General features: G+C 38.9%; 1 protein-coding gene across 1 annotated transcript in view; it reads right to left on the bottom strand.

Annotated features, from left to right (window-relative positions):
• Positions 1-21,883, bottom strand: part of SGIP1 (SH3GL interacting endocytic adaptor 1) — a 199,492-nt gene that overhangs the window by 17,764 nt on the left and 159,845 nt on the right. Inside the window, exon 19 of the mRNA XM_087449314.1 lies at positions 4,474-4,585. Coding sequence (XP_087305440.1) covers positions 4,474-4,585 — 112 coding nt within the window. The remainder of the gene's footprint in view (positions 1-4,473; positions 4,586-21,883) is intronic.

Genomic DNA, 21,883 nt, shown 5'->3' on the forward strand with positions numbered 1-21,883 from the left:
GGTTCTTTGGACAAATACACAGATTTTGTTTTTTGAAAACTGTTTTGTAGTTTCTTACATGTATCTTACCTACTATTGTCAAGGCAAGTACTGGGTCTTAGGTTCTGGGAAGGCAAAGGTGCATAACACAGAACCCAGTGCAGAGAAGGAACTCAATAAAATGTTTTAAAAGTAAATTTGTACATTTAACAATTAAATACAAGGTGCCTATAAAATGTACCAGGCATTAGTAATGCACTAGGATGGGCAGGGAGAAACAGGACAAAGGTGGTCCTTGCCCAAACTTCCAATTTAAGCAGGGAGACAGACACTTGAATACATAATGGAAATATGATGATAAGGAAAGAAGAGAATATAGCTGAGAAACTTAAGTTTCTCTAGGGGATTAGAGAATTAATCCTTAGCACCAGGATTGTTCAAATAGGAGCTAATAACGGAAGATGTGTTTCCCCAGCCAGCAGCAAAAGTCAAGGAGTTCTCTGCTCATGAGCTACCGAGAAAGACTCAGATGTCAGAACACCTGGTACAGGTGTTCTGAATACTCAGAGAAAGAGTGTAACTATATTGAATAGATTATATATCATAATACATAATAAAGTAGTAGGTTTCTGTTTCCTAATGTATGGTCTGAAAACAAATGGGGTAGGCTTTGATGTAGGATGAGGGAACCACAGGCAAAGCAAATCCACATGCCTTTTCCGCATCATTTCTCCATGGGGTGCTGTGTTTGGCTTTATCCTCCTCCCCACCTCACCCCATGAGCGAACTTTCGAACTTGAGTTATTTCCTTGAAAATGAATAACAAAGGAACAGCAATTAAAATGATTCACTGCCTGGAGATGAAATTAAATTTAGAAGAATGTCACTTCATGATCTGTTCATAAATTTCAGATCTCATAATTTCAATGAAATATACTGAATTTTCCATCTACCAATAAACAGTATATACTGCAACTAGTTATGGCAATACAATTGAAAACAGACAATATATGCAGTCACTTGCAAGTCAAAGGCTCATTTAATCTGGAAGGGCATAGGAAAAGCATTAATATTAATTTGGCTCAAGTGCCACATCACTAGAATGCCACGGTCACGGACACCAGGCTCACTGGTGCAGACCTCCCTACACAGCTGTCATAGTGTGCTGGGGAAACTGACACAGGATGAAGAACCCAGCTTGTATAGGGCCAGGCCCACAAGGTAACTGGTACGTTGCTACATCACTTCTTGGGATTTAAAAAATATTATTAAGGGCTTCTTAACTCACATTGCATCATATCTACACCCCTCCTATAGTGGACTTTGTATTATATTTAGGCATGAGTCTTATTTCCCATATCAGCTGTTTTCGCCACCAATATATCCCATGTCTAGCACAATGGCAGGCACATAGTAGCCATTCCGTAAATGTCAGGTGAGTAGCTCAACTCAACTCGTTCAGCAAATATGCACTGAGTACTGCATGCCAGGTTCTATTTTAGGTGCTGAGGACACAATAATGAACAAAATGCTCAAAGTCCCAGCTGTCATGGAGTTTACATTCCAGTAGGGGAAGAGACAGACAGTGGGCACTGAGAACATGTAACATGCTAATTAGAGAGAAGGGCTATGGAGAAAGAGAAAGCGAGGTAAAGAGGAAGGAAGTGTTAACAGTGGATGGAAAGGAGTGTTGTTATTGTACACAGGGTGGACAGGGAAGGTCTCCGATAAATCTACTGAAGAATCTTGAAGGAAGTGAGGGGACAAGTCACTCAGATGACTGGGAGAAGATTTCACCAAGGCCGAAGGAGCAACAAATGCAAAGACCCTGAGATGCAGATAGGGCTGGGGTGAAGCAAGAGAAACAGTTTGTGAAGCCAGTGTGGCTAGAGGGAGTGAATAAGGATGTGAGTGATGGAGACAAGATCAGAGAGGTGGCAACTGGGATGGGGTAGTGTCTCAAAGGGCAGATCATGTAGGGCCTCATAGACCAATACAGAGTACTTGGTTTCTACTTTGACCAAGAGAGGAGGATTTTGAGCAGAGAGTGACATAGGACATTGAGAATAGATTTCAGGGGGAGCAAAAGTGGAAGTACCCACTACCAATTAGTCTCTCTGAATAAACGAAAGAATTAGTAAGCAGACAAAAAAGAATTCATTCTTGTGTGATTCCCAGTGTTTTTCACTCTGCTACAGACATCTCTCCACACTCCTGACTACTCTTATTTTTTTTTAAGCTGTGTGTCTACCCACTTTTCTCAATTCAGGTCAGCCTGAGCTTTCTAAGGTACAGGTCAGTCGGTCATGAATAGTCCTTAGAACTGGTATGACAGAAAGTTATGCAGTCTTTGCTCGAAGAAGAGTCTACAGAACAAACATGTACGTATGTCTACAAGGCATGTATACTACCCACGCTCATGGTGCTTACTTGCTCTAACAGTTCAAATGCATACTCTGCATGAGGTAGCTTTAATTTCTACGGATATGTGGATGTGGTTGGCAAATGACCTTCCCGCTCTGGAGATGAAAGAGAAAATACATGGGAGAAACCAGAGTGCTATGGACTGAATGTTTGTGTCCTCCCAAAATTTATGGTGACACCCAATCCCCAGTGTGATGGTATTTGGAGGTGGGGCTGTTGGAAGGTGATTAGGTCACGAGGGTAGGGCCTGCATAAATGAGATCAGTGCCTTCATAAAAGAAACCCCACACAGCTCCCCAGCCCCTTCCACCACGTAGGGTTACTGTGAACCTGGCTCTCATCAGATACCGAATCTGCCAGCACCTTAATTTTGGACTTCCAGCCTGCAGAACTGTGAGAAATAGATTTCTGTTGTTTATAAGCCACCCAGTCTATGGTATTCTGTTATAGCAGTCTGAATGGACTAAGACACTAGAGTCCACAGTGTTTGTTTTTCTATAATACTCTGGACCTAGGATAAAACCTAAATGTTGTTTAAAAGGACATGACATTTAGGGAGGTTGATAGATGCCAGTGGCTAGGCAGGACACTTAAAGGTGGAGTTACTAATTATATTAGTTTCCCAGCATAATATTGTTAGATTTAGACTTAAGAAAATGAGCATTTCTGAAGTGTAAAAAGAATTCATGATTAGTCATATAGATTCCCACTTAAAACACATGTGGAGGTCCAAGTTTTAATTATACTTAATTATCACCGTTTCAAAAATTTTTATAAAATAGTCTAGTGTTCTAAATGCACATTTAATTTTTTCTCTCATTCTTATTTTCAGAGATGCTAAGGTTTTCTAAACCCCAGTCCTCACACGTAAAAAAGAAGAGCAATTCTTTCCTTACCTAGGCGTGTCCTTTGTTGAACCATCAAATTCAGATCTGGAATTGTATTTGTGACACACTTGAAAACGAGTTTGACTTAGGTGTTTAGTTTTCAGTGTAGACCAACAATGACTCAACTTTTTTTTTTTTTTTGTGAGTGAGACTGGCCTTAAGATAACATCTGTTGCCAATCTGTCTCTTTTTTTGCTTGAGGAAGATTGGCCCTGAGCTGACATCTGTGCCAATCTTTCCTCTATTTTGTATGTGGGTAGCTGCCACAGCATGGTTTGATGAGTGGTGTAGGTCCACATCCAGGATCTGAATCTGCAAACCCGGGCTGCCAAAGCAGAGCATGCCAAACTTAACCACTGCACCACCGTGCTGGCCCCAACATTTTTTTGGACCATGAACTGCTTTATGAAATTGCTGAATGCTGTAGAGCCTCTCTATGGACAAATGCACATATGCACACACACATAAGATATGCAATATAATTTCAGGGAATCCTCAGACTTCCTGAACCCTATCCATGGAACTCCTTATAGAAAGGCAAAATATTGAATTATATTACATATGCATTCAGATCTAGTCCATTGCCAATATGTACTGACATAGGTGAAATCAGGCTCATGTAGATGGACAGTGGTGCATTTTTCCCTAGAAACTACACTTTGCTGTGATTATAATTTTTTTTTGGTTAATTTTTCCTCACTTAGTAAGGGTAACATATAACTTGGTCTCTTACTAATCTGTGTGTTATGTGTATGGAGAGGTGTTTATTTTCCAGGTTCTCATTCCAATGCACCATTGTTTCAGTTCATATGCGGGTGAGTCCCATCTGGGAAAGACTAAGATGATAAAGACATGATCTAGACATTTAGATCTGGTTCTAGATAATAAATTTTCTCACTGTTGACAGAGTTGGGTTAGGGTTGTCTGTAACTTGTGACCAAAACTGAATCAGAGATCTCTGGATAGTAAGATATTAGATTATTGGACTTTTTGGAACATTTTCTTTAAAGCAGTGAATTAATACTCCTAATTAAATTTTCTCCTCCATTCTAGGTAGGCCACCTGTTATTGTTAACTGGATTTCTTTTGGTTTTAAGATAAGGAATGAAATAGTTATATTTAGGGTGTCACCCACTGAATGAGATAGAATTTGGGGACTACAGTAGACCAAGCCCAGGCTTACTTGCTTGGATCTGCTCCTTTGAAGTAGGCATTGACCGTTTCTGTAAATGCTGCTGCAACAGGGAGGGTGTCCTGGGCTCCCATGGTAAGGGGGCTGGGTCCTCTGGAAGAACCTGCATGAAATGAAAAACTTTCATTTATTACGGACACAGGGACACCTTAGCACATGTGAAACTAAAAGTCCTTTAAATGATTAAAGGATGAAATCTATTACTGAAAAAAAAAATGTAATGTGCTAAGAATCATAACTCTATATATTCGACATAGAGCTCAAGTATTTAAAAGAAAATATTTGGCTGGTTTACAGACAAACACACTTGAAATTAATTCCATTATGTATTTTACTACAGAAAAAAATCCAAGCAGAAGAATAAAGCCATAAGGGTTTTCAATACTTTACATAAAGCATATGGCAGTATTTGCATGACAGTTTGTACAGCAGGTAATTAATAAAGGAAATAATTCGCTTCCTGTTTGAGCATTCACCCTATACAATTGCTCACACGCTCAGAACGTTTTGCATTTCTTCATTTTAAAGGACAAATGGCCATTGGGCACCATGTCACACGTGTTCTTTTTTTGGATTATTTCCATTTCAAAAGGCCCAATTACCCTCAGATCAAGTAGACTGAAGTTTACATGTCCAAAAACATGCACAACCAAAACTCAGCCCACACACATAAGTGCATCAATTCACACTATTAAAAATGACAGCAGCACTCATGTTTATTTGACACCTGCTGCGTACCAGGCACTGCACTGGAGACCTTACAAGAAGCATCTCATTCAAGACCCAGACCAGCCCTGTGAGATAAGCATTATTATTCCCATTTTACAGAGGAGAAAACTGAAGCTCAAAGAGGTAAGTGACTTGCCCAAGATAAAATAGTTCATTAAGTGGCAAAACTAAAATACAAACCTAGATTTGCCGTCCTATAAAGTTCATGTTTTTCCCATTAGACCACACAGTTTATCTAAATGAAACATTGTTTTGTATGGTTTTGATATAACATGCGGTTTCCAAAAGGAGCAAAGTTTAGGACTGCTGTCTTTGTTGTTAATCTCCAGGCACAGCACTGAACAGTCAAGTTTTAGTAAAGACAAAGTGTTTCATTACATCACACGCTCACTGCTTCTGCTTCCTACCAAACAAAACACATTCGCCTTGCCCTGTCCCATCACAGACAATGTGTTTGTACCTTCACCTTCAGTACCTTCTGACCTCTTCTCTGGCTCTGAGTCAATCTACCCTTTTTATATCTCCCTCCGAAATGAACTTTTCCTTGATAATTCTAGTTCATGCAAGTCTCTTCTTTTTCTATCTTCCCTTGACTTTCAATATCTTGGGCTTGGTAATGGATCATTAACAAACCTTTGCTTATTATCTACTGTGTAAAAGGCACTGCAGTAGGTGCTGGGGATTTAAAGATAAATTAAACATAATTCTTGTCCTCAAGGAGCTCCAGTTCAATGTGCTAATAGCATCATCATCATTAACATCATCAACGTTCACTACCAGCATTACCTCCATCACCATTATTTGTTGCATACTTACTATGTGTTTTGCATATATTATCTATGTCAGCATGTGAGGTAAGCATTATCTTCATTTTGCAGCTGATGGAACCAAGGCTAAGAGTTTATACAACTTGTTCAGTCTTGCACAGCTGGTATGCAGAATATTTCAGACTGGTACTCAGGTATGTGTAAGTTCAAAGTTTAGGCTCTGAGGACTACACTAGTTTGCTGCCTTGGCAGTCAATCACAGCACCGTGGGAGGGCAAGCAAACAATTACAGTACCATCAGTGAGTCTTAAGTTGGAGTGTGCATGTCTAAGTCTTCGCCACCCACAAGACTGTAAACTTTTAGAAAGAAGGAACGATGACATGAGCTTCCTTTATGGGACATCCACAGTCCCTAAAACAGAGCCAGGATTACATTGACCTTTCACTAACACATGTCAAATTATTCCTTGTCGGATCTCAGAAAGGTAAAGTTTACGCACATCTATAAATAAAGAAGGTGCACTGAACAAAGGCCATTATTTTGATTCTCACCATTATATCCAGGTCATGGCCACCATGTGATTATATAGACAGATCTGCAATCAAATAATGAGAGCAATTTGATAAATGCTCTAAGAATGCTATGAGCAAAGCTTCATGAAAACACTTCATGCTCCTTGGATAGGTCAGGGCAGGTTTCATTGAGAAAGTGATATTGCACCTGAGGTTTGAAGATGAGTAAGATCTCACGAGGGGGAGAAGGAAGAAGGCCTAGCACGCACTTATGTGTGGGAGTGAGCAAACACATCGCATTTTGAGAAACCACAAGAACTGCGGTCTTATTTGCGTGTGTGTGTGTGTGTGTGTGAACGTGGTGGGTATTAAAGGGGGAGACAAGGAAGGAGACGAGGCTGGGAGGGTTGGGAATTAGGTCATGAAGAGTTTTGTATAAATATTTAGGAAAATTTGTCTTTATTTTATAAGTGATTTACAGGCATTAAAATCATAGCTACTTTTTGATAATCTAATATAAAACTGTGGATGCTTTTCAGAGCAGAGTGCACATATATTCAGCATTTATATAATTTGAAATAGAATTATAAATTTCTTGAAGTCCTTGGTGGTCCTGGAACAGAGGTGAAGAACACCCTCTGTAGAAGACGGGGGGCCTCTGCAGTATCTGAAGCAGGGGGTTATAACAGGGCTTGAGTTTAGATCACCCTAGCCACACTGTGGTGGATGCTTTCTTTAGTGAGGGAGACAATCATGTAGGTGAGGAGACCTCTTAGAAAGAAGAAGATAAAGTTGGCAGGAAATGCAGATGTTATTAGATAAAGCGAATGTCATAGGCATAATACTTTTTAGTTCTGCAAAGCATTTAATAGTCTTCCATGATATTTTTGTGAATAAAATAGTAAAAGTTGGGTGGATAATAGTCTTGCCAAGTGAATTGACAATTAGATGAATCACAATATCCAATGAGCATGAATCAGTGGTTTTATGTCCATTGGGAGAGAAGTGGAATGTCCCAGAGATCTATCCTTAGTCTGGGCTCTTCAGTGCCTTGGATAAAACTAGAAGGATGCTCAGAAATGGCACACTGCAGTGGCTAGGAGTGTGGGATTTGGCATTAGACATACCTGGGCTTGAGTCTTGTTTCTGACACTTGTTATCTATATGATCTTTGGTAGGGATGATATAATAATACCCACTTTGTAGGCCTGTTCTGAGGATAAAATGAGGTAAAACATTTAACACAGTGCTTGATCCATAGTAAGCACTCAATAATGACTAGCTATTTTTATGGTTATGATCACAATTTAAGATGATACAGAAACTATCTTAAATAATGACAGACATTGAAAGTGCTCAAAATTATCTCAAACTTTTGGAATACTGGGCTGGAACTGATAAGAAAAATATCAGCAAAAACAAATGTGAAATTCTTATATATCTAGATTAAAAATTAATCAAACAATTATGGTTTGGGGAAAACTGGTTGGTGGAAGAATATGTGAAAAAATATTTGGGGGTTTAGTTGATCATCAACTTCCTATTGTTGGGTTCAAACATTTCACCTATCGGGCTATGTCAGTGGATGAGTAACACTAGAAATGAAGGTTTCACTCCTTTTTGTGTGCTTTGTCTTAAATCTCACAGATGCAATTAGAACACTTATCCACAAGCTAAAGACCTAAGTCTTCAGTGTAATGATGCACAAGACCATCTGCAGTGCTACAGTCTCAATGTTTGTGTCCCTCAAAATCATATGTTGAAAACCTAATGCCCAAGCTGATGGTGTCAGGAGGGGGGTGCATTTTTGGGAGCTGATTATGTCATGAGGGCAGAGCTCTCAAGAATGGGATTAGTGCCCTTATAAAAGAGGCCCCAGAGAGCTAGCCGCTCCCTTCCACCACTTGAGGACATGGCAAAACTTTGTCCCTTTGTTCCAGGTCTGCAACCTAGAAGAAGGCTTTCCCCAGACCCCAACCATGCTGGCACCCTGATCGTGAACTTCCAGCCTCCAGCACTGTGAGAAATAAATTTTTGTTGTTTATAAGCCACCCAGTCTGCGGTATTTTGCTACAGCAGCCAGAACAGACTAAGACATGAAGTCTGACCCAGATCTATCCTTCATGACCCACCTTCTCCCACTCCCTCCAACAGTCCCCTACTCCAGCTATGTTCACCTCTGGGCACGACAGTCTTCACTGCAGATTTAATCAATAATGCCAGGGGAGGAGAAAACATCAAAATTTTACAAAGGACCCTTTTACCTTAAGGGATCCACAGTCTACAATTCTAATTTCTTCACATCCCTATACATTGCAATTAATACGCCATTTTTTATTTTACTTTTTTTCATTTATTCTATAATTTTTCTTATTGCTATCTGGTCTACGTATCATTTTTGACAAGTATATATTGTTCTACAAACATTCTTCAAATGTTAGACCATTTCTAGGGAGTAATTACTCTAAATCCGTCTTTGTATAAATTGGTCTTCTTTTCCTCTTTAATTATTTCCTTAAGATACAGTTTTATTACTACAAAGTGATGACCAAACCATAAGGCAGATAAAATCTTGATTACTAATTATGCCAGATTATTTTACATAAAGATTATGCTTAATGAGGGGCCGGCCCTGTGGCGCAAGCGGTTACGTGTGTGCGCTCCACTGCGGCGGCCCGGGGTTCGCTGGTTTGGATCCTGGGCACACACCGATGCACCGCTTGTCAGGCCATGCTGTGGCACCATCCCATATGAAGTGGAGGAAGATGGGCATGGATGTTAGCCCAGGGACGGTCTTCCTCAGCAAAAAGGGGAGGATTGGCAGATGTTAGCTCAGGGCCGATCCTCCTCACAAAAAAAAAAAAAAAAGATTATACTTAATGAAAATGCTATTAGTAACAAGTGAAAGCTTCTGTTCCCCTGCAGAGACTGAGAGTGTCTCAGCTAATATGGTTATTGGAAAACCAGGAGAGTGTCTAAGATGGTGAGAAATTCAAACCTCATGACCTGAGAGGACTAAGAGGGGCCTGGAAACTCTTTTCAAATATCTGAAATAATATCACCAGACAGTGACTCAAGGGACCAGAATTCATGGCCACGGATCTGCAAGTTAATAGCTCTGTCACCTTGGGCAAATCAATCAAGCTTAGGTTTTCTCAACCATAAAATGAAGGCAAATAGATCACATAATATCTGTATTTTAGGATTCTGTGATTTTAAGTTGTTCATAGACATTTAAAAATTTTAAATGGTAGGAATAATTTTCTAATACAGAAATAAGCTGCTTTGAAAACAGCATCCCTTCACTGGGGGTTTGAGTGAATCTGTCAGACATTTACTAAATCTCAGCTATGTGCAAGACAGTGATGGGGACACAAATATGTAAGCTTTCAAGAAATCAGATATAAACATACGGAAAACCTAATAACAATAACATATGCAAACAACAGCTTCAGACAATAGTTCAAATGACAGCACTATGAGATTATCTCACTGCAAGATTAATCACCAGATGAGCAATATAGGTGATCCTGTTCTGTGATTTAGCAAAAGGAAGCTTGGGTTCTGGAGTCACATAGACGAGGGTGTGAATCCCGCCTCCTCCACTTACAATCTGTACGCCCAGGGGCAAGCTATTTAGTCTGCTTGTGACTCAGTTTCTTCATCTTTAAAACAGAATAGATAATAATAATATTTATGTTAAAGGCTTGTGGAGAACATCAAATGGGATAACATTTGTGAAGTTCTTAGAAGGGTATGTACTCAAAAAATATGTTATTATTGTTGTTGTTGTTGTTGTTGCTATTTTGTCAGGGTGAACCTTACCAAGGTTGTTGAATTAGAGTTGGTTCTTTGAAGTTGAGTAGTTATTTAGATAGAAAATGAAGGGAGATAATACCACAAATAGTATTCTTCCCTGAGCATGGAGATAGACTAGAATTTTTAGGTTCCTTCCATCACAAAAATTCGGTTATCATAAGAACGAGTTCTATGCATGCATGCTTAATTTTTTGCATATCACATAGGTGGCTATTACATCTGTTTGAGGTGCTTGATATAAGACTTGGACCAACAGGAGATAAGAGTTGGTTGAATGAGTGTTTGTTTTTTGATTCATTCAAATGTGAGTTCCTGCAATAATTAGGCACCGTGTGAGGTGCTGAGGGATATGGAAATGGATGAGAAGTGCCCTCCCTTCCTGGAGCTGATATATGAAAGGGAACTATCGTATTAGATACAAATGAGAGATAAAGCACTATGTGAAGTTAGAGAATAGTTTAATATAATAATTATATATTGCCATTAATGATCATTTTTAAAGAATTCAAGGTGGAAACAGTATTTATTATGTCTGTCCTTCAATAAAATAAAATATCAAACACTAATATGGCGTTATGTTCTTTATACGTTGAAGGGATAAACAGGTTCAGTATAACTACCTCTATTTCACTAGACCAAGGTCACTCTGCTCGTTAAGTGGTAAAACTGAAATTCAACCCTTGGTCTCTCGACTCTGACAAAAACAGTAGTAGCAACAATGAAAACTTCTGTACTTCTTACTGCATACCCAGAACTATTCAAAGGGCTTTACTTATATTAACCCTTAATCCTGATAATATGCCTATACTGCGGCTACCATTATTATCCCTGTTTTACAGATGAGACAACTGAGGTTTCAAGTTGTTCAGTTGGGAAGCAGTAAGAACAGAATTGGGATGCAAATCTAGGACGGCCTAACTCTGGATCCCACACTCTTACCTTCTCTGCTTTAGAGAAGTGAGACAAAATCATGTTAGGCATCAGACGGCACATTCGTGGTGCCCCCAGAAGGACGAGTTGCTGCCATTAGCTTATGGAGTTATGACAAACTAGCAAAGCCAGGGTCCTGGAAAGCAATGGGCAAGCACACTTGGGGAGTTCTAAGAAATGGAAAAAGGCACACAGAGTTGCCAGTGTGTGATGGTGTTTTCTGAAAGGCAGTTTCCTGTGACTCTCATTACCAAGCGAAGTTACACACACACACACACACACACATGCACCCTAAGGCTAAAAAAATTAAATTCTTAATAACAGTATGGCATCTTTAATAGAAAAGGTCGTTAATTTGTGGAAGCATTTCCTGAGGCGTCAATTGAAATATGAATGTGGGTATAGAATACAGACTGTATATGCAAAACTATTAAAGGAGGAAGGGGAAGGGAAAGGGAGAGAGAGATTTTAAAGCAGAAAGGGAAAGATACCAAAAAAAAAAAGGGAAAAGGAAGCAAAATACTCAGGTACAGAAATTGAGTAAGAGTACAAAGGGGTGACCAATAAATGCACGTTTGCTTCCGGGTTCAGCAAAGACGCCTCCTCCCACCCCACCGCCGGGCGCATGCGCAGAGGGAAAGCAGGGAAGAAGGTGGGCCCGAACCCGACCCGGGAGTGGGCAAGGCCTCGCCTCCCCCTATGCACGTTTTTGTCCCTTTTCTGTATCACCTTCTCCACTTTGCAATGTTGAAATTTAGAACTTTTTTCACATCAAAGCCAGCTCCTGAAGAGGACTTATTTTCTGTTGTTTTAAATTTAAAATGAATTTATGTCAGAGGAGTGCCTTCCGCAGGGCTGTCTACAGCATTCGTTACTATGTGCTCCATAAACGGTAACAGCTGTTATTTACTGTCCTAACTTTGTGCCAAACTCTGTGTGATGCTTCACCTGTATAATCTCCTTTAATTTGCACAAGTGCCTCATCAAGTAGGTGCTATTTTTTTGTTTATTTTTATTAGTGTCATAATAGTTTATAACATCATGAAATTTCAGTTGTACATTATTATTTGTCAGTCATATATTATTTGTCAGTCACATATATATGTGCCCCTTCACCCCTTGTGCCCACCCCCCAAGTTAGGTGCTGTTTTTAACATCCCTTTCTTACAGATGAGGAAACTGAGAGCTTCAGTAAGTAGCTCAAATTCAGAGAGCAAGCGACCCAGACTTCTAGCTGTTATGCTTTGCTGTTACCATAGAGAGTCTAGGACTGTGTCAGAGGGCGTAGGCTTCAGTCTTGACCGAGCGTTGTAGTTAATATCTGACCTTGGGCAGGTCAGTTCTTCTAGCTGCACCTCCATTAGACTGGACATTGATCTCAGCACTACCAACCTTATCTGACTGTGGGGAGGATTTGCACTTATAATACCAGGTGTCACAAGAGCTGCAGATTTTACCTTCTGTTCATCTGGGGTTAGAAACAATCACTTTTAAAGCACAACTTGAAGCATGGGCAGCAGAGAGAGAGGTCTTGTTTGTCTAGAAGACCAATCCCACCCTTGCAGTCAACCAACCCAAATAACTGCCCAGTCCACCGGGCCTGCTGTGGGCGAGCGGCAGCGGATAACCCTTAGGTCCAGCAATGAGAATGCAGGAGACGCAATGGATGGATGGAGGCAACAGAAAGTCCCAGAATGCATAAAAGAAGAGAGAAGAAATTCCAGGAGTTGTATGAAGAAGCAGAGAGGGGATATTGGGGTAGCTTTTTCTAAAAAAAAGGGGATCATATTAGTTAGAATTAGTAAAAAGACAAATTATACTCAATTCTATGATAATTTATAGAGTATATTCTGTATAACACAATAATAAAGACAAAGAATGTTGGAATCAGATTAAATTAAATTTGAATCCTCACTTTATCACTTACTGTGTGACCGTGGGCAAATTACTTAACCTTTCTGAGGTTTAGCTTCATCATTTTGTAAAATAGAGATAGTAGCTTCTACAGATGTTGTGAGGATTAAATATGATGATACAGATGCCCTTGTTATCTGAGGATAGTCAGTATCAGAAAAAAGTCACTTAAAAATAAATATATTTAAATAGTTCCTAAAATTTTGTAGTAAATAATGATAAAAAGGCTTGATTGGGACTCTAAATAGTCATAAATTAAATTTGTGGAAAAATCTTTTATTAACAAACCACAATCAAATAATTAGTGAGTTCTTAAAATGAACAAAAATGATTTGTGTTGATATTTTGAGGAAGGGCATATTTTTCTGATAAAATTGTATTATAGCTCTACACACCAATCTAGGTTCAGATTTGGTTTTGATTCCTGATCATAAAGTGAGCCATTATTGCAGAGTTAATTGAGAGTTTTGTAAATTTTCCTGAAGGCCTTTCAATTTCTTGATTTTCTTTTGAAATGGCTATGGTGTCAGCTTCCATTTTTTCTTCTTCAGTTATTAATACTTTTATTGCTGCTAAACCCTGAATTGACAGTGCCTTTGAGTGCGACCTAAAGAGCTTTACATCATCCCTTTCATTGACTTCACAGAATCCTGTATCCTTTCTAAGACTGGCAATTTCATTTTGCAATCAGTGTGCACTGTATCTGCATTGTTTGTCCATTGTAGGATCAGAGGTTTATGGGGAAACTGACCAACCTTGCATTTATGTCATGAATGGGGACAGATGTCATAGATGCTGGTGTTGACTTGGGAAAAGTGATATTAGAATGGGAACTAATGTTGTAAGTAAATACTTTCATGTTGTGTCGGTCTTTACTTTCTTACAAAATCCATTAACTGCAAAGATGCTGATAATGACACTGGGTGAGGAGGATTCACCAGTATATGTAAGGCTGAGGGCCTGTACACAATCAATACTCAATAAATGGTAGCCATTATTGCTAACAGCAAATAAGAATTTGCATGGCAATCACAGTACGTAATATATTGTTTCAGGCTCCCCTCAACACCCTATGCACTTAGCACACGAGAGAAGGTGGAAGATTAGAAGTTCTTCTTGGGTCAGTAGAAAGAACTGTGTCATGAGAGCTTGATTTAAGAAGGTGGGTTGTGCACTTGTGACCTTGTGAATTTCGGCTGAACTGATGATTCATAAAGTAATATTACCTTTTTAAAATCACAGCAGCTTTGTTTTAAAAAATTTTTAGGATAGGTTTGTAAGAAAAGAAGTCAAAGAAAAGTTATTAAGTATAAATTTTCTGTTTTTCTCTTTTTCTCTACATCTTTGAATGTTACAATTTTACATAAACTAGTTGGCTTAAATTATATGAAATATATCCTATATATGTATATGTCGTATATATGTGTGTATGTGTATATGTTGCATATAAAAATCTATACATAAAATATTTTGTATATTTTTGGTATATTTGTATGTTTTTTTCTATTTTAGAGTTTTTGGTAGTCCAGTGAATGCTACAGCCTAATCTAATAAATAATAATGCTGTGATGAGGGCTAAACTGAGTGTATACTTTTTTGTGTTCCAAAGACTATGCTAAATGTTTCACATGCATTACCTCATTGAATCCTCACACTTAAGAAAAATACATTATTATTACTATTTTACAGATGCCAAAACTGAGGCTTAAAAAAGTCAAGATGCTTCCCCAAGTGCTACCTTGGCTTCTCACATCCTGAGATAAATAGCGTCAATTGACTTGCTGAGTGCCAGGAGAGAGGAAGAGGGGCAAACCTCAAAAGAGGAGGCAGTAGTCTTATTCCTGAGTACCTGCTATGAGCTAGGCACTGTCTCTTATGCTTTACATTTAGTGCATCATTTAATCATCACCACAATCCTGTGCCCAGATAGGCATTACTACATATTACAGATCAAGAAACCGAGTCTGAAAGAAGATAGTCATTTGCCCCTATTCTCACAGACAGTAAGTGGCGGAGTCAGGATTTAATGTGAGTCCACTTAACCCTGAGCTCTTCCCATATAAGGAGCCCCCCGGGCTTCGTCGCAACCCACAGTGGCATTAGGTGAGTTATACCTGTTACATGCTTTTCAGTGTGCAAGGCATTCGCCTTCATGAACACGAGGAAGGCATACTTAAGGAAGTCAGTTATCATAAAGTAGAGTTAAGGATACTGAATTTCTGGGTGTCAATAAGATTAATTTTCAGTCTTCCTCTTCATTGTGTGTGTGTGTGTGTTTATATATATACATTTCATGTGCATATACTTTTTGCTTTTCAAATTCCACTCAGTCCAGAAACATATGATCAGCTGACATTTTTGTCATGGTTTACAGAGAATTTTCTTCAAACTGGGTCTTTGCTTATAGTTCCCAAACCATCATTGAACATTAATTCCCTACTTAATTAACTTCCTAAAATAATCTGTTTGACCCAGAAAATGGGAAAATTATACTTTTTTTTCATCATCAAAGTCACATCAAGCATATTCAACACAAGGACTATTGTTCACGATGGACATTAGGCAGGAGACAAAGCCATAATGAAAATGTCTTCGGTATGAGGACTCGCACGACCAAATCCTGGACAACTTCTTATACACAGCATGGAGAGTTAGTTTGACCCAACATCTGGAGCTGAGCCCGCTAGAGCATGGTGCTACAGAGGATATGAATAATCGCGTCAAGAGCTAATTTAAATAGAGCACTTTTACCTGATGGCCACCGTGCTGAATATTTCACGTGCGTTATGTCTTCTACTCTCACAACATCTCTCTGAGGTCCACACCATTATTATGTGTATTTCACTACTGAGGAAATTGAAACTTAGTGAAATTAAGAATTTGCTCAAGGTAACTTGCTCTCCAGTAAGTAGAGGTGCTGGGACTGAAAACCAGATCTAATGCCAATTATATTCGTAAACCCTAGCCTGTATTATCAATGTTCACACCTTCATGTCAGGAAGCTTAGCTCCAAGATCCAGCTGGATGCACAGCCTGCATTCTCAATGGGGCAGTATCACCCCAAGGGGGGCAAAAATTGGTTCTTGGGAGAAGATAAAAGAAATCTTACCTTTTTATGAATAAAGCACACAGATGTACATACAGAATATAAGCAGATGTACAGTACATCCGTGATATTAAAATTCTGCTGGGGAGCAATTAGGGGAAAACAAAGGTCTAAAAAGAGTCCCTGGGTAAGGGAGGAGATATGGGAAAAAAGTGTGAGAAGCACTGGTTTACAGTTTTAAAAGGGCCATGGATGTGAATGCCCTTGGACACCTCGTCAACTCTCTTGGAAAAAAACTTTAAGGCACTGGTTTTGCTGAAGGATAGTAGTTTCTTTCTTTCTTCAAATTTACACTGAGTGAATAATATCTTCAGTGCCATCATTAGGGGTGGTCTAATCAAGATACTCGGGAAAACTTCTAGGACCATGCAAAGGAAAAGAATGCAGGAAAGGGAGGCTTGAGAACGTGGTCAAGGCAGGGGAGGTGTTCTCCCGTGAGCAACGTGGGCCATCCCTGAGCTGGGCAAGTAAAGAGGTGAATATAGTCGGGGCTTCAATATATCTGAGAAGCTGGAGAGAGCCTAGGTCAGGCTTCAAACCAAACGGGAGCAATGCCAGAACACAATGGTAGGAGACAGCAACCTGGGTCTAAGAGCGCAGAGAGAAGGTGCGAGGAGTCTGTTAAGGAGTGGGGAGAATCAGAGGTTCCAAAGGACATCTGAGCATGTGGGCAGGCGGAGTGTGTCTTTCCATGGAATGTCTGGGGTGTGTTTCAGAGAAGTGGTGGCTACTTGAAGGTGCGGTGGACGACACTGGTATATTATTAGCCTGTCAGAGATATTCTCAAGTTCAAGTGGGAAACATTTTGGCTTTTAGAAAGAAACAAATATTCAATGAAGAACCATAAATGGCTAAAAAAGTATGAAAACAAGTTCAGCCTCCCTAGTAATCAAAGAAAAGCAACAGGAAGAAAGAGAGAACTTTTTACCTTTTCAGATGAGAAAATATCTGAGAAAAACCAGTACTGGATGTTTGTGAGAATACAGTGAAATAGGCCCTGTAATGTAACGTTGGTGGAAGTAAAAATTTGTGTAACCTTTCTGGAAAACTGCTTGGCAATGTGTACCATGAACCTTTAAAAGTTTAATAATTTTAGCCCATAATTCCACTTTTCAGAATCTATTCTAAGAAAATATCTTAAGGCATAGAATTATGTGCAAAGATGTTCACTGCATATGGAAAAACTTAAAGCAATTTAAATGCCTAATAATTGAAGTGAAATAAATCATGATTCATGACAGAATGAAACGTTATGCACATATTAAAAAGTTTTCAGTAATTAAAAATGGAGCTGAAAACAATCAGCTATTATTTGTCTATTTTCCCCACTAGATTGGAAAAGGTAAAAAGTACTGACATACTCAGTGTTGATAAGGGCATGGAAAAATTGCTGGTGTGAACTTTTGGAGGGATATTTGGTAATCTGTAGTAATATTTAAAATGTGCAGACTCTTTAACATAACGATTCCATTTTTAGCAATCTATCCTTAGGACAAATTTAGACAAGTATATGAAGATATAGGTTCAAGGCTGCTCATTGCACCATTTTGCATAATAGCAAAAAAAAAGGGAAAGGTTAAAAACCCAAATACCCACTAATAAAAGGTAGGTATACGCATCTAACATAATACTATGGAACATTAGCATGGTTATACAGATGTACACATATACACACACACACACGCATAGACACATACACTGCATATAGTAAATTTAAGTGGCTACTATTGACCGAAGGTGACAGAGCAGATTATGTATTCTATTTGCATATAATTCTACATAACGTTTCCTTGATTATAAGAAATATAATTTTGAAAACACTCTAACATTTCTGAAATCGAGATGCGTCTTGTAATCAATATCAAAAGAAACCTGGTAGCTGCTTACAGAGAATGTTCCCCTGTCGTGGTTGCTCGTTCCTGAGGGAATGTAACCACAAGCAGACGTTATCAGCTGGTCTCAGAGTCTCCTAGTGGAGCTGAGTTCCTTGAACTGATAGCCTCTCATGTGACTGAATTTTAACTTACATTTGGACTTTTATTTCCCTTAAAATGCTCTTTTTTTTTTTAAGAAAAGACTCCATTTGATGCAGTAATAAAGTAACCAGTTATCTGTACACAGAAGATAAACTGTCACACATGAGGCTATGCAACTGCAGGCAGGAGAAACCACCACATTCTTTAAAGTCTAAACCACAGAATTTTGAAAGATGAGACAGGTAGGTGCTGACTGAATTATGCATCATGAAAGAATATGTAGCTCAGGTGCTAAAACTAGATCTGTCAGAAACTCCCAGCTGACTTTCAGGAAAGTCGTTCACCTTCGGCAATTTATAAACAAACTCGGGAATACGAATGCAGATAAAAGCCTGGAATTTTTCATGTGCCCCCAAATTAAACTATCAACGTCAAAGAGAATAAAGAGGTCAAGATCACGAACGTGCCCTATAAAAGCCTCGAGCCACTGGCATAGGAAACATAACTGCTGAGGCCAAAAGTGATCTAGGTGTATCTTTTAATTCTGAATATGAAATAGGTTTAGACTCAATTTCCGATGATTATACTGAAGATAGTGGCTTGCATTTTGCCTGTTGTTGTCGGTTAGGTAAAAATGCTTTTCTATATTCAATGAAGTTTATTTTGCATCTGAAAAGTCGTTATTAAACCAATGGAGCATATCCCAATGGATGGCTTCTTGGAATCAAGTAAATGCAGCAGACACACAAGTGTGTGTGTGTATGTGTGTGTGTAAATATATACAGAGAGAATTTTCTTCAAGATTTTTCACCAAATGTTAAAAATGTTTTCTCTACTAACCTCTCAACAGTGTGATTTCAGGGTTGTATTTACTCTCTCTTTTTTTTTTAGTTCCAGGATCTTTCTTTCCCTTCAGTTTTACTGAGGTATAATTGAGAAACAAAACTGTAAGATATTTACAGTGTACATCTGGATGATTTGATATATATATACATTGTGAAAGGATTCCTCCCATCTAGTGAATTAACACATCCATCACCACATATATTTTTCTTTTCCTGTTTTTTTGGTGAGAGCATTTAAGTTCTACTATCATAGTAAATTCCTGTTGTAGGATATGGTGTCATCAGTGATAGTCACCATGTTATACATCAGATCCTCAGACCCTACTCGTCTTAGAGCTGAAAGTTTGTGCCTTTTACCAACCTCCTTCTATTTCCCCCACCCCCCAGACCCTGGCAACCACTTTGATACTCTTTGTTTCTAGGAGTTTGACTTGTTTTTGCTTTTTTGTGTTTTTTTTTTTAAGATTCCACATGTAAGTGGTACCAGGCAGTATTTGTCTTTCTCTGTCTAGCTTATTTCACTTAGCATGATGCCCTCAAGGTTCATCTATGTCGTTGCAAATGGCAGGATTTCCTTCTTTCTGTGTATTTACTCTTTTACCTGTACTTTACCGTACTGTTTGAATTTTTAAAAGTAATGTGCTTAAGTCAATTTCATGATCAGAATGAAGCAAACTATAAGCTATTTTCAAATACATTTTAATGGCATGGGGGACATTATCATATGTTAAAATAAAAGGATACATAATTATATACTGTATGAAAATATAAACTACGCACACAAACACACACACACGGTCACATACACATGAAAAATCTCCAAAAAGAAATGCAAGAAAATGATAACAGTGGTTAACTACAGTTATTACATTATAGATTATTTCATCTTCTTTCTACTTTTCTGTTTTCCTAAATTTTCTATAATGAGCATGCATTACTTTGATATTGTGGCAAAAATACTATAAATAGAAACTGGGAGTTATATTGGGATTTTAAATAACACTGAGTTTTCCACATTTCTCCTTTATTTATTTCCTGAATGGTTCCTGTTCTTACAGTTAAAAAGTGGATGTTGGTAATTTTGAACACTACTGAAAGTTATTCCTCTAGGGGGCTGATACTGATGAATGGAGAGGCGTAACGAACGCTGTCTGTCGTAGTCTGGCTGCCTGAAAGCCTGCTATTTGAGCCGCCAGTTTCATGAGGAATGGGCTGTGAGCAGAGTCCAAAAAAGACAAAATCGGAGAAAAGGAGTAATCGACATTGAGTAACTCATTCTTCCTCTTCCTGGACTCACCCTTTACAATGACAATTGCAACTCTTGAAAGTCACCAAAACATCCTTGAAAAATTAACATCACCCTTACTCCTTTGTGACACTTCTCCAGAATAACCTTTTGTGTTTTCTCAAAGGCATATTTCAAGTCTCTAAATCAGATCTTAGGGGAAGCCATGCTGTAATTACTCTGAATACAAGACCAAGAAACACAATTGTAAAGAGCACACACTGTCTGTGTGAATGTGTGCCAGCAGGAAAGAGGCTCCAAGGCCATATTTACTCATGTCCTGGTGACTTAGTACAGCAGAGCCAGCAGAAGAGGAACAAGTTCCTGAAAACTCCTGTCTGCGGAAAGTCCGTGCCCTGGCAGAAATGCTTACCGCACGCATGATGCAAAAGAGTTGAAGACACAAAAGGGTTAACTCTTAAGGGCAATGACTTATCTTAATGCCTTAGCTTAAATGCCATATCTTGATGACCCCAAATCAATCTTTGATTTAATAAATGAAGCAATGAATGTAAAATTCTTAGCACATATTAAATATTCATTAATGTTAATTATTATTTTAGGCAATGATTACATTTGTATAGCATCTACTTTATAGTATACAAAAGCCTTTCACAAGTGACTGACTAAGATCTGTTAGGGGTATATGTGATATTGATTAAATATATTCATTCCACACACATAAAAGGGCTTAGAAATGGAAGGTTCTGCCAAGTCTTGACATCACCTCTTTGAATCACTTCTTCATTCATTATGTCAACTCTCCTCTCGGAAGCGGGCAGTCAGAGGTTCTCCTTTCTGTCTGGGGAAGTCAGAGTCAAGAGCACAATAGGATGGGCAGCCTCGAACTGCAACAGCTCTTCTTACAAGACACATAATGAAAAGCTATTGCATGACGAAGGCTCACAGCCACACAAAGGTAAAGCAACTCCCCCTGGTGATTCTTGGCCTCTCCAGTCTTTTCTCAGGAAGTTTGAAATTACTTGTCTAATCTGCTGAAATGCCATGATTTACAAATCCTTTAATAAAAGAGATGGTAACAGATTTTCTTCCAACATCTCCCATCAGCATTAACACAGCACCCCGGGGAGTACATCACCAGGCGGATCATTAGTCCCAAGAAGTCAGCTTTAATGATAGGCTCTGGTAGAGGCGGGGGCTGTACAGCGGGGAGGAGGCGTTCTGCTTCCAAATCATTCTCCTGCTCCATAAGCAGCAGAGAAAAGTTTGCTCATTGTCCCTGCTGACAAGGAGGGAGGCCATGTAGCAACTCATGGCAGATCAAGTTGCCAGATATTTTATGGGAAGAAGAGAATGCTACACCTCAAACTCCTCCAAAGCAGGCAGTAACTAGACAAAACACAGCCATGTTACAAGCACGGGATACGTGAAGTCGGACAATAGAGGTGAGAGCTAATCGTTATTGAGTGCTTAGCACGCACTGACCTCACATGTACTTGACCATTTAATCCTGAGTACAACCCTATGAAACAGATGCCATTACCATTCCAATTTCC

Source organism: Ceratotherium simum, chromosome 2 (genome assembly GCF_057802395.1).
Source record: "Ceratotherium simum simum isolate JZ-2026a chromosome 2, ASM5780239v1, whole genome shotgun sequence".
Lineage (NCBI taxonomy): Eukaryota > Metazoa > Chordata > Mammalia > Perissodactyla > Rhinocerotidae > Ceratotherium > Ceratotherium simum.